The sequence below is a fragment of the Callorhinus ursinus genome, unplaced genomic scaffold (genome assembly GCF_003265705.2).
Source record: "Callorhinus ursinus isolate GAN/ISIS: 27379988/994484 unplaced genomic scaffold, GSC_fseal_2.0 scaffold5, whole genome shotgun sequence".
Lineage (NCBI taxonomy): Eukaryota > Metazoa > Chordata > Mammalia > Carnivora > Otariidae > Callorhinus > Callorhinus ursinus.
In genome coordinates this window covers 22,343,955-22,359,286 of record NW_027397067.1, presented here as the reverse complement: position 1 = coordinate 22,359,286, position 15,332 = coordinate 22,343,955, and the positions used below count along the sequence as shown (strand labels likewise).

Sequence of the window (15,332 nt, the reverse complement as noted above, 5' to 3'; positions counted from 1 at the left end):
CCCTCTCCCTCTGCCCCCTGCTTGTTTGCTCTCACAGATAAATAAATAAAATCTTTAAACAAAACAAAACTAAGACCTGTTAGTGAAAAGACAAAACTGGTCATGTAACTTGATTCAAAGATCAGCAATAGTCTGGGTTAATGTGGATTTCTGGCAATTCACTAGATAATTTAAAAAATTTTAGGTTTTAAAGATCCTTGCACATTTGTTTTCAATATGCTCTGGTATCAATATGGGTATTAATTGATAAAAATCATGGCTTTTTTTCATGAAACCACCAATTTATTCCATAATCTATAGAATTAAATCCTTAGATTGATTAAATCTATGCTTATCGATAGGGTGACTTTCCCTCCCTCAATTCCCAGGACAATCCCTGTTGTTCTGGACAACACTTTCCAAAAGTATCCTGGTTTGAAAAAACATATAGTCAGGTTACTTACAGATAACTGAGTTACAGGACAGTACTTAGCACTATATTTCAAAAGAAACAAGATATGTAGGAGCCAAATACAAATTCATAAGATTACTTTATAATATTCAAGTTAAAGTTTTCTATCCATAACTAATTGTGGATCCTTTATAAGTATTTTTTGAGTGTTGTTTTTTGCACTAATGATTTGAAAAAGACAGTGTTGATTAATGGGAACTTGAGTTTTAAAACAGGTTTTTAATGAGTGGTGACATATGATATTTATCTGCAGAATCAGTAAAAGCTATTAGCTTTTGGTTCCACCACACAGAGACAGCAGCATGTTATGCGTGATATCCAGAAAAAACACTAAAATAGTTTAACGAGCAAATTTCATTGTACCCTCAGGGGTGATTTTTAGTCAAGATCACTCCAAGTCTGCTATAACAAAGGTCAGGACATAAAGAACACAGAGGTTCTGTCCAAAGTGCCTTGATCTTTTCTTAGTGACTTACAGTGTAACTGTCACCCACAACATTCTCAACTGACAGTCCTTCCTTTAAGTCTGGAAATATTTTTATATTTTCTTTCACTTGTTTTTCCCACTGGCATTTGTAAATTATTACATGAAAATTATTCATACACACAATTAGTTTTAAAATAAGGAAAGATTTGTCCTGAAATTACTTTTCAGAATTAAATCTGTTTGGATTAAATTATCATCCTATTCAAGCCAATGAAGCAAAATTACCCCCTGGGTTTCTGGGGTTAAGAATTTGGCCTAACAAAATGATAGCTCATGTCTCACTAAATGTCAGTTCATTAATAATTTTTATGTGTAGTACCATAGAGGTGCAATCTCAAGAGATTCAATTCCATCTAATGACAGATGTTCTAATGCTAACGTAAGAATTTACCACTACTGAGGTAAGAGTGGAAATGTACCCATTTTATAGATGAAAAAGCTGATGTTCAAATATAAAAAGGACAAGGGAGAAAAAAACAAGAAATGTAGAATCTGGGCTTTTGCTATATGGAAAATAGAAATTTATTATTTGGGCTTTTTTTTAAGGGATGAGAAAGGGCATGGGGATTCAAATTCTATTGATCTTGCTTTACTCTTTCTCAAATAATTGGTACTCATTGAGAATCTACTCTATGACAAGAATTCTACTAGGTGCCTAATCTATATTACCTAATTTAATTCTCAATACAATGTTGTAAGGTTTTTGTCTTCACAACCACTTCACAAGATGAAATGAAAGCTGAAACAATGAATCTACCTCAGTCTTACAGAGTTAGGATTCCGACCCAGTTGTCTAATTGCAGAGATTCTGCCCCCAGGTTGCTTAAACATTTCCCAAGGTGAGATTGCCACCCATGATACTCAAAATCCTGTGACTTTGTACTACCTCCATTTTGCAGGTGGAGAAATTGAGGCCCTAGTCCTGTACGAGACCACAGCTTTGCTTGACTTCAAAGCAAAGCTCTTTCTCCTGTACCAGTCTTCTCCCTTAATCCCACCCCCACCTTAAAATTATTTTACTTTTATAAAATGTAAATAATCAATATTCTTCCATTCTCTTTTTTTATAGTCTAGTACTTTTCCTTCCCACTGAAGAGAATTTCTCCATCTCAATGAGACCCTTTTATGGTTGTATATTAGCATGATGTGTGCTCACATGATGTGCATATATGAAAGACAATGTAGTTGGGGGGGGAGATGACACCATATCAAACTGATATAATAATATATTACCACAGTGGCTATTTTTTATTTGCCCACTTTTTACCTGATATTATTTTATTATTTTCTGCACATTTTTTAGATTAGGATAGACAATGGTCCCAGAGTTTTATCATTTCTCAATAAAATACTTAGGGTCTGATTTTTAGCTGTGTGACTTCAGACAAGTTACTTCTCTGTGACTCATAGAATTGGAGTAATAAATGCACCTACACAGAGAAGTGTTGTGAGGATTAAGTGAGTTAATTCATATAAAGATCTGGAATTAGATCTCAGAATTCATATAAAGAACCTGACAGAGTTTAATTTTCATAATAGTAGGATTATGATTTAAACACACCAACACACACACATACACACACACACGCACACACATGCATCAGAGCCTTCCAATTATTTGTTGCTTGTCCAGCTTCCCCTTTCCTTTGGCAATATCTTCATGGTAAATCTAAGTTTCATGAACACAAATTATATACCCTCCCTAGTTGCAATCATTTTGTTTTTGAAATTGGAGAAATGAACCCATGACAAAGAAGACATTTTGAAACTAACAAAATAAAGAAGCTTACTACTAAAAAATGGCAGTAAACATTGGACTGAAAAATGCAGTAAGAAATCATCTTGTCTACGTTTATCATCAGTTGTCTTCTGAAGTAGATGATGGCTATGGTTATTGTCACCCTCCCTAATAAAAGAAATCTTGAATCAAATGACTACACAATGTAATGCCTTCCAAAAAATTTAGGTAGATGAAATATAGCACGTTCCTCAAAATACTGGGAAATCATATTTTTAAAGAAAGCAAACCAAGTAATGATTTTAGACGCAAGAATTATTAGCAACAAGTTAACCTTATCTATAAAACAGATATGACTGGCAACCATAACATTGAGACAGTTGTTAGAACTAAGCATAAACGTTCCACTGTAGGGCCTCAAAGTAATAGTATGATAGACTGTGACAAGAACAAAGGGAGGATAAGGTTCCCATATATGCCATATTTGCATAATTTTTAAGGATATCTGAAGTAGAAATGCTGTAGCATACTCTTCCAAAGATTTGCTAGCAAAATGAGATTCGTGTGCGAGGTTGAATACTTAACAGTATATGTGTTTTGTCCAATATCATGAGCGAAAAATTTCCCTGAAATTCCATTATTTCCAACTATGTTTTTTTTTCTGTAAACTTTGCTGTTATGGCAAGTACCATGAACTTTGTTGATTATCATTTTAAATTGGCAATGCTTGAATTTTCTCTGCTCATGAGGTGGTGCCAGAATATACTCAGTGAAATCTGCCCATTCTGGAAAGATTGCAGATAAAAGCAAACATATAAAGTAAAGGAAGACAAACATGCTCCTGAATGGTAATTAATACAGTACATCACTGAATAACCCATACAAATCTTTCACGTCCATGTGTGTATTATGCCTATATTTGTAGTCCTGAATCAACAATGCGACTGTTATCTTTTTCTATGTACATTGCATGTTCTGATTTAAAATTTCAAAATGCTTTCCCATGTCAATGACAATCTTAATAGAGTCCAATTAGTTCCACAAGGCACTTTCTGATGCACAAGCCTCTGGCTTGATTGCGGTGAATGGTGGGTATTTCCTGTGTTTAAGCCCACATATGGATTGAGTAAGGTAGTGGCAGAGAGACTACTGTTTTCCTTCACTACATCTTCATTTCTTTTTCACAGGCTAAGCCTTTTTTGTTTTTCCTGGCTCTGTTGTCAAAATACTGACCAAAGTTTTGGCTCATGGTTTGAAATACCAGGCCAAAACAATCCTCTGGAAACTAGTGTGGCAAAATGTATTTTAATCTATACATTCACCATTCAACCATGTGCATAACCACACCCAATGACCCACTCTGTGGTTTAAAAACAACACGGGTTTGCCCCCAGAACAGTTTGATTTATATGACAAGTTTTTTCAAACCTGCCCTATCAACATTAAAAAATGTTCTGAGGCTTGGTTCCATCACATCTCTTGTGGAAAAAAAAAAAAAAGTATTAACTACACTAGGATCATTTTTGTTTCTGTTTTTAAAAACAAGGTGAATTCCATGTGCATTCTGCAGAATTTCTTTAAAATGTATTCAAATAATAGGTTATTTTGATCATGCATGAAAAATATTCTGAATCAGAAAACAGTGCAATTATTGAAAAGTATTTCCTAGCAGGTTACAAATAAGAAAAGATTAAGAATTTTCCTTGAATGAGTCATCATATTTTTCCTTTTAGACTAATTCACAATGATTAATTCCTGTAAGTGTCAGAATCCGTATTTTTTCTTGCCTTTCCAGAAGTGCTGGATTAGTTCTTTGTTAACTCTATTTCACAATACAAAAGCATCAAGAGTTGATCTCCCATCCAAGTTTGATTATTGCTTGAGAGATAAGATTGTTCAAAGGTATTCTGAAGAACTTTACTAACAGTGGATCATACTCTTGATTTGTCCATTTCATTTCCTCCTCTGTAGGTCTACTGAGTCTACTTTTTAAAATTCCGAACTAATGAATATTTTAATGAATGTTAATTGCTTCATACTTCAACAAAAACAGATTTTGATTTGTGTCTCAAAGTTCCCGCTCCCCTCAAGATGTTTGCCTCAAACAAGGCGACCCTGGAAAATTTTACTGAATTACTGAAATTTGCCACCTGGATTTTCTCCCGTACGAACAGCAAGAGCTAAAGTAGTCAAAAGAATCTCCTTTGACTTTAAATTAAGTATTAAAACTTTCAGCAAAACGCAATTGATAGTGTGTGCTGCAGAAAATTTTACGGCTCCCCCTCCCTCCGTTAAAACATTAAGTCTTCTCCTCTCTCCCCCTCTCATATCTGACTACATAAGTTTTAGTAACGTATATCTCTAGTAGGTCTGACAGGAGAAAGATTTCAATGTCCCAAAATCTAGATCCTCCTTTATGAAAGTGAAGAAAATGTTGATTTGGGAACACGGCAAAGGAGAGAACATGGACAAAAGAATGGCGGTGAGGGGAAGGCATAGCTTTCTGATTGCTCGTGACCTACTTTGGGCGCTCTGCAAATTGTAAATGCATTGTTTATAAGATATTTTAGTTCAAATTTTCAGATTCAATTGTTCTGTTCCCTCTTGTCAACCCAATTACCATTTCCTAAACTGTAAATTTCCATAAACCACAGATATTCCCAGTTCCATATACATTTGTACTTTTAGATTCCTGGACTACTGATACCACCTAAAGGCTTTCACGTGCATTTAGGGCAAGGATTTAAGATTTTACATCAGAGGCAGCTTTTGGCGATGTCACGGTCTGCGGGTGTCTGAGCCTACAGTTACCAGAGAGTGCGCACCCGAGCAGCCCTGACTGCCACCTATCTTCATCTGGAATCCCTTGAGGCTACACAACCCACAGTCAACCCGCTCCAAAATGATCCCTCCCTCTGCCCAAACACAGGCACCCCGGGGTGGAAGAGGGAGTCCTGGCTACGTCACAGCATTTCGCATGTCTGAATTGAAGACAGGCTGGAAACCCAGCCTGAACCGCCCATCTACCGTCAAGGCAAATCCACCAAATGCATTACAAGTCCACCGGTGTCCCTGGACCTTCTACACCTAACTCAGCTGTTACTTTAATAAGCTGAATCATATTTTGCAGTGCCTCTCATTTCATAGGAAACAGGGAAAACCTGAAAATTCAAAACTGTTACTTGTGGACAAAAGAGCTTTTATCTATGATCTGTGATCTTTTTAAATATTGATCCTAGAAATAGTGGATATTGAATTACCAAAGTTGTTATTAACTCTACAACTAAATGAGATAATCCTTGAGAGGCTGAAAAGAATCAGAAAATTATTATATTGCACTTATTTTATTAGGATTGTGCAGTTTATCACCTATTAATACATTCTTACTGTGTAATGCCACAGGAATACATCTGTTTTTAATACTTGCTGTATAGATCATTAGCCTACCGGTCTTTCTGATGTTTCTGCAGTGGCAGAATAAATATCATAATTAGTGCTATTTTTGTGCCCATATGTGCCACTTTTGTACAAGTTCAGAGATGTTATTGGGTCTGCTAAAGTGACCCTGGTTTTCAACTCAGGTGATTAGTGTAGGGAATTAAGTGTGTCTACTCATTATCCATTGAAGATTGCAAAGATACAGCAGACAATCAGAATCATAATTCCAAATGAAAATAAAGCATGATTCTTTAAAAGTGTTTAGAAGGGTGCACGGCAGGGCATATTTTCTTTCTTACTGGCAAGAGTTTGTAACTGGATACGGTAACATTACTGAGAACATGAAAACATGAAACAAAAGTATTGATTCAAGAATTCACTGAAGAATCCAAGTGCACCACTGACTGCTTTCATTTTATTCTTTCAAAGTATGAGTTATATTGGTTGTTTATGGCAGACAGGTACAAATAGCTGGTCCTTCCCTTTGTGCATTTTTCAACATACATGAAAGAAAGTGTTATTTGTATTGTTAAATTTACATTATCTTCTCTTTAATTGCATCAGCTGCTAACTAGATCTAGAAATAATGACATTTAAAGGGAAAATGGCAACCATCTCCAGAAGACTGGAGTATAATGGAAGAACCTAATTAATTTATCCTCATAATCTTCCATAATGGCTGAGTTTCATCATTCCCACAGATGGAGCTTGGAGGAATTAAGAGTGCTGTGCATCCCCCACAGACTCCACAGATTGGCTGGCCAAGGGGAGATTTTTCTTTATATTGCTTCAATTCCCATATTGGCAATGTCTGCTTGAAGTACACTAGGAAGACAAAGTGTGTGGCATTAAAAGGTGAAAGTGAAAAACCCACTATTGCAAAATGTCTTGCCTCTAGTTTTATACATTAGAGGCAAAACAAAATCTCTTTGTTGAGAGACGTGGGACCAAGAATTTAAGATTACCTATAAATATTCTTTTAGGTTTAAATTGCAACAGAAAGGGAAACAAGGCTTAACCTCAGGAAAATGAGAGATTTGCACATGTCTACAGCTAGTCTTAGAAATGCTGTTATTCATTTTTTTTTCTTTCCTGAATGATTTGTAATATTTTCTGGAACTTTTCCTAACATAAGAAAATAGAAAGATGTGGGGATCGTGTGCGAGCACAGGTACAATAATAGTAGGGGATTTAAAAAAAAATACTTGCACCATAAGAATAGTTTCACTGTTTGATTTCTCTGCAACTACTACCCTAGACATTATATACTACCCAAATTCATTGTTGGTGAAGAAATCTGAGAGCATCTCTCTCATTTTGTTCCAAAGAAGCCAGCTCCTTTCCATTGTCAAAAAACTGTATGTTACTTTACATACCTTAACTGTGAATATAAGCACAGGTTCGTGTTTCTCTGATCACATTGAGCATTTAATCTCAGGATATACTGACAACTATGTCTGAGGAAACACTAATGTCAGATCCTATCCATATTGTACGTGTATTAGATGCTCTGAGAATCATGAAATTGAAATTATTTGCTTGGGTCTCATACAAATCTTAGAAAGAGGGAAGATGGTAGCTGCTGAGGGCTCCCCCGAGGAAAAAACCTTACCCATATTATTGTGAACACTGGCACTTATTCATTCAACGATCCTTGCACTTCTCTACGCCAAGCCCTATGTTAGAGGCGAGAATCCACCTTTCCTGCAGGTGCCCCCACAACGAGTGTCGAGCGTTACAAACGTTTTTCTGTCAGATTGTGATTTTTTAAGTTGCTGATCTAAATTTCGAAAATACCCCAAATCACTCTCTACCTCCCGAAAACTTCCGAATCCACCTTCTAGAGGAGGGTGTCTTTACCTGAAAAAAGCCCTATGGGTCTTCAGGTAGCACTTGGCTGACGACTAACGACCTCCCTAAACGCATTAGCCAAGGTGTTTCTCCAGTAAATGGCAGCTGGGCATCGTCTGACTGCATCCAGCACAGCCAGTTTACTGCCTTGGCAGAAAGAACCCGAGACAGCCGGGGCGGGGCTGAGCAGTCTAGGTTTCTCCGCACTTTGCCGCGCGCCTCGCCGCCTTCCTTCCCATGACTGGGAACCGCGGTTTCCCCCACGGTAGTGGCGGCCCCAGAAATTCTAGGCTTTAGCTAAAGGCAACAATGAGCTTCGAGTGTGTCTGGGGTGGAGGTGTAGTCTTGTCTTCAAGTCGTGATGCACTGCACGCACGCTTTTTTCCACTTAGATTATTCGCTCACGGTGGGGGTTTGGCGGGAGGGACGCTAAAGCTTCTCCAGGCGACCTTTAAAAGCTCCACCCCTGCCTTGAAATGGACGGTTTGTACTTGACGGTAAAGGCCGTCAAAAAATGTCGGATGGCCAAAAAGGAGAGAGGAGACTGAGGAGAACGGCTTCACTCATTGTAACTTTCTGCCTGCGGCAGTTTTTGATACTAAGGAAAGGGTACTGACCACGTGAAGTCCCCAGAACCGCAGGATGAAAACTGAGGTGGGAGTGGGAGCTGGAGACGGCGGATTCTCAGAAATCCGTATGGAAGGGTGAAAGGCGAAGAGCGTTTGGTTCTCCGGAATCTGTCCTCAAAAGGGCCTCTGGGTTTGGGAACGCTGTGCCCTGGCCTTGGAGCGCGCGGGGTGGGCGGAAAACGTCCTGGCATGTGGTCAGGCTTCGCTGAAAGGGAGTGCACCGGGATTCCGACCTGGCTTCAGCTCCCGAGTCTGCGACCACCTGGCTGGGTATTCACTCACTGAACACATACTGACTGATGACTCGCCTCGCGCCAGGCACTATTCTAGGCGCTGGGCGTTAACAGCCGTGTCATCTGAGGCAGGTCACTTAACCCCTGGGGATGTCAGTTTCTTCATCCGCGGCACTGCAGGGTTGGACCGCTACGAGGACGCTAAGATCCCTGCCAGCTGTCAAATATGACACAGGCGCGAATGGGTGTGCCCTCCGCTGACGGATGAGCCCCCTACTCTCGGCGGTGGGCGGGGAGAAGGACCCGATAGGCCATTTTGCTTTGGTCACTTCTAGGCTGCCGAGATACTATTGTTCCTCATGCTTAGCCGGCAAAACAAAGCTGTGCGAGGGTGCGGGAACCTAACTGATCTCAGTCACGAGACGCTAGTTTCCCAAAATACTACGGCAAACCTAGGCGAAATCTCTCTTCAGAAGCATATCCTTACGTATCCGACCACCGTCAGTGGCAGGACAGGCCTCTCTGCAGCAGGCAGGCCAGCATTAGGCCCCTTACAGCCCGGGGGCCAAGGGCTCGGCCCGCCCTGAGCAGACGGCTCTTGCCGCGGCCCAGGGTCCCACTCCCACTCGGCGCTCAGAAGAGAAACCGAATCCAGCCCGCTGCAGCAAGGCCCCCTCGGTGGCTCGGCCCGCGGCCTGCACCGCCCGACCCTGCAGAAACGAGCCCACTGCCCCGCGCCCACCGCGGTATCCCGAGCATCGTCGGCTTCCCTGGCCCAGTTTCCACACAGCGTTTTGTGAGCTCCTGCTACCGCTCCCCGGGGGTCTATTTCTAGCCGCGGCTGAAAATCCAGTGCGCCGACGCGGGAGTGCGGGGGCAGCCCCGGCGAGCTGTGCCTGCGGTAACCGCGCGCACTCTCCCGCTAGGGCCAGCTTTACCCGAGCCCCCGATGGGCCCCGCGCCAGGGCCGCAGCGCCCGGCATCCTGTTCTCGGGTTCAATCTCCCCGACGCTACAGGTGGAGGGCAGGGCACCGGGCCCCTCTCTCCCGCGCAGGCCTCCGAACCCTCCCTCGGCGCGGGTGGAGGGGCAGCTGCCTGCAGCAAGCCGAGTCCGGCGCCTTGCCCGCCTATGGCCTCCTAATCTCACCGCCCCAGAGTCTTCCTCCAACCCCCCTGGGTGGGTTCAAAGGCTCCCAGTCCTTCTGGTTCATTCCTCGTGCTCCCTCCCCCAGTGCCCCCATTCTGGAGCTCAGAACCTGCGCGCGTGACTGCGCCACCGCGAAGAATAGCCCGGGTCGCGGCGGAGCTTGACTGGGGGAGGCGGGGAAGGGGAGGGAGGGGCGGGAGGAGATCGAGCCCAGGGAGAGGCCGTGGGTTGGGGCAAACTGATCCTCGCGGGGCTAAGCAGAAGCAGCTGCTGGTAATCGGCGCCGCCTGGGAGGAAGCGGGTTTCCCAGCCCCGGTGGCTCGCCTCTGCAGCGGGTGCACAAGCGGCTAGAGCAACCGCCGGCGGGAGTGACCCACAGCGGAGACACCCGCTCCCCTGGCAGGCCCCGGTGCAGATCCACCTAACCCTCCCGGGACCGAACAGTCCCGTAGGGGTTTCCTGGTCAGCCTTCCTCACCTCGGCAGGGTAAAATGCCCCCACCCCCCACTGCTCCGGCCCGAACGATCTTTTTCCTTCCTCGCACCCCAAGTGTGGTGCTAGATGGGCGTCATTCAGAGCTTCATAAGGAGGTGGGACGCGGGATGGCAGTTGAAGTCCCCTCGCCTCCACCCCTCACACCCAGCACCCTCGCGGAGAGAGCCAAACACTTCTCATTGTTTCCTGAGGTCAAGCAGCAAGGACGCGCTTCACTTAGAAGCATCTCTAGCTGTCTTTTCCCATGTACTTTGAGAAGTGAAGTAAGGAAATGATGCCTGCTGCAGTTTCAGAAGCTTATATTGGACAAGTGTTCGTAAATGAAAAAATTTGGAACCTTAGGATAATTAATAAGCACATGGAAATCCACGACAAGCCATAACAACTGATTTTTATCTATCGTTTTATATCCGTCTATTATACATCTAAATGTAAAAACCCCGTGATTTTATGTAGTTTACATAAACCACAGGTATTTGGCACTTGCTCTTGTGTTTTATTCCGATAGATTCATGAATTGGCAATGGGCCTTCCAAGCCGACTAAATGCATGTTTTAATCTTGGAAAAATAAAATTCCGGTCGACTTATTGCATTTACATTTTATGAAGTTTTTTTTTTTCTTCTTTTAAATTGGGAGATAGTCCTCTAAAATCTCCTCACCACCCAGTTAGAGTCCTAAGGCTTTCGGCCTCTGGTTCCACTACTTCAGTGATATCTAGTAATAAAATCTTTGCGGTCCCAGAAGATAATCAATCTAGAATTTCTTTCTTTGGATGTTTACATCATGAAGAGTTTTCGTTACAATCTTGTTAAGATGTTTTGTTTAACTCAAGACATGTTAGAAAAGAAAAACAAAACTGAACATTCTTACCGAAGGAATATTTTTTCTTAAATCGTGACTTGACTATCAGTGGTAGCACTCTGATTTATCATCCCTTTCCAAAGAAAATTTGTGTTCGATTTTACCTGTCAGATGATGCATCCACATTGACAGTGTGTCTTTTGATTTTATTTACGATAATACAAACTTTTAGCAAATAGAAGGTACATTCTGAAGCAAAAACAGCTTCCAGAAGTAAATCGCATTTTCGCATATCTGCCTACCTGTTTAGCTACCCAAAACATCATAAAAAGATGTCTTTTCATCTTTACTTCTCTAATTCTTGAAGGCTTCAAACATCTCTAAATAAATGAAATTTGAAAGTCCCGTTTTAGGAAGCCTATGCATTATCGCATCTTGGATTTGGACAAAAGAACTGTTCATAATCTTTGGGGAAATAATCTACATCTATTTAGAAACAGCCCGGGGAACGGCATCCCTCTTTGAGGTTCTTCCGCAAAAATCCCCGCTGGCGAGCTGCTTGTACATTTATGTCCGTAGACACGTCACTATTCAGGCCATTATCTTCCCTCTTCCACTTTTATTGGATATGTGCAGCTGTGAAGAACCAAAAACAATATATATTGCAAAAGAATAAGGGAGATTCTCGGATTCTAAAGCTGTACCATAATTTCTAGTTTCACTTCTGTCTTCCCCACCTCCCCCACCCTCCTATCCCATTTGCAGGACCACGTGTGCGATTCTGCATCCCACAGTCTGTTCTCGAATTTCTTATATAGTACCCCCCCAAGTAGTAATAATAATAATAATAATAATGCCGAGGGGGTAAAAAAGGCCTGAAATCAAATTGCAGAGCCACCAGGCAGAGAGACCGGATGCGCCTGCACACAGTACCAGCAACCCGGAGTGTCCGGGGCTTTTCCGAGAGCATCAAAATGTGCGGGCGTCCTAGGCTTGAGGAAAAAGACGAGGCTTACGAAAGAAGCTAGACTTCCGTAGACTGAAGACGAAATCGACAAAGAAAAACCTCCTGCCCGAGGTGAATTTTGCTTAACTATCCGAATCCGGCTCACGTCGTTTCATGGTCTGTGGTCAGGCGATTCCTCCCACGTTGCCACAGCCCCCCGTGCGCGGGACCCCAGACTGTCTCTCTCGGTCTGTGTCTGTCTGTCTCTCTCTCTTCTCAAGCTTCCTAGCTCAATTTTCACATCAAATGAGTCATCCATGTTTGAGCCTTGCAGCCACATTCGCAATATTTCTTGAACGGCAAACACCTCTTTCCGAGGCAAACGGTTTGATCAGCATTTCTAGCTCACGTTTAATTTTCTACATACTTTCACACCCCCCGGCGCCTAGTCTCACTGACAACCAATTCCATCCGCAAGGAGTGCAGGTAAATGCATGGTGTGTTTAGCCTTCATCGATGTCATTGTAACTGACTGTGCCTAAGAATTCCCGTATTGCTGGAACGACACCCAAACCTATTGAATTAATGACTTGAGACTGCTAAAAAAATTTTACATAACTTCAAAGATTAGAAATTGCTACAAGTGGTCGCGCTGAAGTCACCACAGGGATCATGTTATACACATACACTGAAGAATAACCCCCTTTTCCCTCCAACAAACATTTTGCCCCAGCTAATCCTGTAGTTTCCTTAGCTGATTGTGACATGATTTGAGTTTTCCTTTTGCATATATAAATAAATTCTATGATCTGAAAGGAAATATCCATATCATGTTAGATTTAGGCAAATTATTGAGCTAGGCATTTATTTCAGGATCTACAAGCAAATTAAAAAATGAAATCCAGGGACAAGGATTTCAGAGTAAAATGGCCATTAGCTGTCAGCATGCTGTGCATTCTGAAAAGTGAATGATAAAATTTATCTGTTGGGGTTCCCCCCCCTTCATACTCACCATGAACATACTGGTTTGGGGCTATGATTCAGTTAATATATAGATTTATGTCATGTAAAAGTACTGGTTTATATGATGTATAAGGCAATTTTAAGTTTTATTCCTTCAAGGATAGCTTAAACTATCAAACATTTGTTTGATAAAATGGAATACTCTAGCAAAACAAAGGAAGCAAACAAAATGTCTGGTGTTAGGAGAGAAAACACATCCAGGCAAAGAATAAAGCAAAACAAAGAAAAAAAAAACAGACAAAAACAAAAACAGAAACAGAAGAAGTCAACCCCAATCAGCAATTCAGCTCTCTGAATGTCTAATATTCAAGGACACATTAGGTTTTCATTACCAAGAACAGCTCTTCAGTGCCTCTTGTTACATGTTAAGAAATAAAGACAATTACAATGTTGGAAACATAATTTTCCTCACCATAAATATTTTATGCTTATCAAACAAACAGTGGATTGTTTGCTTTCTCCTTTCCACTACTCCTTTGGCACTAATTTTGGCACTTAGATGGTACTTGGTTCAGCATGCAAGGCAAGGCAGTTTGAAAATTATCTTTACGGCTACCTCTGGTACTGTTCTCCAGGCTTACTGTTGCTCAATAGAGAGCTGATTGTTTCATCTAAGTGGCCTCAGTCCACAATCTATGCTTTTATAGGATAAACCCTTCATGTTCCATCTATTCAATGATTCCATGCTTTCTTATCCTGGGCTTTCTACCTGTTTAGTTTTATTTTTGCGTGATGACAGAACTCACAAAATGGAATCAATTTTAAGAAAATGTTAATAGTAATTTACAATTATAAACCAAAAGTCAACAAAAGTACTATCAGCTATCTGCCAAAAACATGGTCAGGAAGTAGCAAATGAGATTTAGCCTAGATAAGCACAAGTAGTATGTCTGGGGAAATATAATCTAAAAGTCATAGATTTGAAGTCCAACTTCATACTCTTCATGAGTCAAACTCCCAAATATTTCCGTTCTGTTGGCCATTAGTTTACTTATGGAGCATGCAGTTCTGTTTTAAACTATGCTGGAAGAGCAATTATGTTGGGTATTTTTTTAGTGCACCTGCAATTTTATTCTCGGGGAAAAAGGTGTTGTTTTAAAAAATTGCCTAGTTGTGAGAAAGAAGAATAAATCTGATGCTTGTTTGTCATATGATATTACAGAAATGTAAAAAGAACAATCAAGCCATTGCCTTTGGAGCGGGGACAGGAACAAGTGACTGCCACATCAAGGAATCATATTCCCCCACAGCACTTGTTAGATATCATCTCTTTATAAAAGTAAAGGCAGCTCACAAATGGATATGTTAAGTAGAATGATCTGGATAAAAGCAAATTGGAAGCTCCAACTATAACAGTAGCTGAGAATGAAAAGTATATATGTGCCAAGGGAGAAAAATGATAAAAAGAACAGAAAAATCAGACAAATTAGATTAAATATGCAGAAAGACTGAATCTCAAAAACTTTGGAAGGTTCACCTAAAAGGAAAAGATCAACACAACAGGTATTATTTTTTTAAATAAAGTTTACCATAGTAATTATTCATGAGACATAGGATATGGGTAAAACATCACTTTGAAAATTAACCTTAAGTCTTTGCTTTAGCAGAAAGCTGACCCAGAACCCTTGTGTTGTACCCCACACTTGGTTTCCTAAGCTATAAGTGCATAAAGCATCCTCTCATTAGATACCTCCAAAATGCCTGGTATGTTCGGCTCAGGTCATAATCTACAGGTCCTGGGATCCAGTACCACGTCGTTGGTCGTTGGGGGCTCCCAGCTCAGCAGGGAGCCTGCTTCTCCCTCTCCCTCTGCCTCTCCCCCTGTTTGTGCTCTCTCTTTCTCTCAAATGAATAAATAAAATCTAAAAAATAAAAAGATGGTGAGGTAAAGGCATTATACTACCCTTTCTTTTAAAAGTCACCTTAAAGTGGAGGGGGTTGGGAGGGCTGGAGTGGCTGGGTGATGGACATAGGGGAGGGTATGTGTTGTGAGCGCTGTGAATTGTGTAAGACTGATGAATCACAGACCTGTACCCCTGAAACAAATAATACATTATATGTTAATAAAATTTTAAAAAAATTAAAAAAAA

The 15,332-nt window shown here is 41.2% G+C and overlaps 1 protein-coding gene across 1 annotated transcript in view; it reads right to left on the bottom strand.

The window, feature by feature from the left end:
* LOC112823570 (uncharacterized) overlaps positions 1 to 15,332 on the bottom strand; it is a 47,623-nt gene that overhangs the window by 27,608 nt on the left and 4,683 nt on the right. The window contains exon 5 of the mRNA XM_073893465.1: positions 3,262 to 3,461. Coding sequence (XP_073749566.1) covers positions 3,262 to 3,461 — 200 coding nt within the window. The remainder of the gene's footprint in view (positions 1 to 3,261; positions 3,462 to 15,332) is intronic.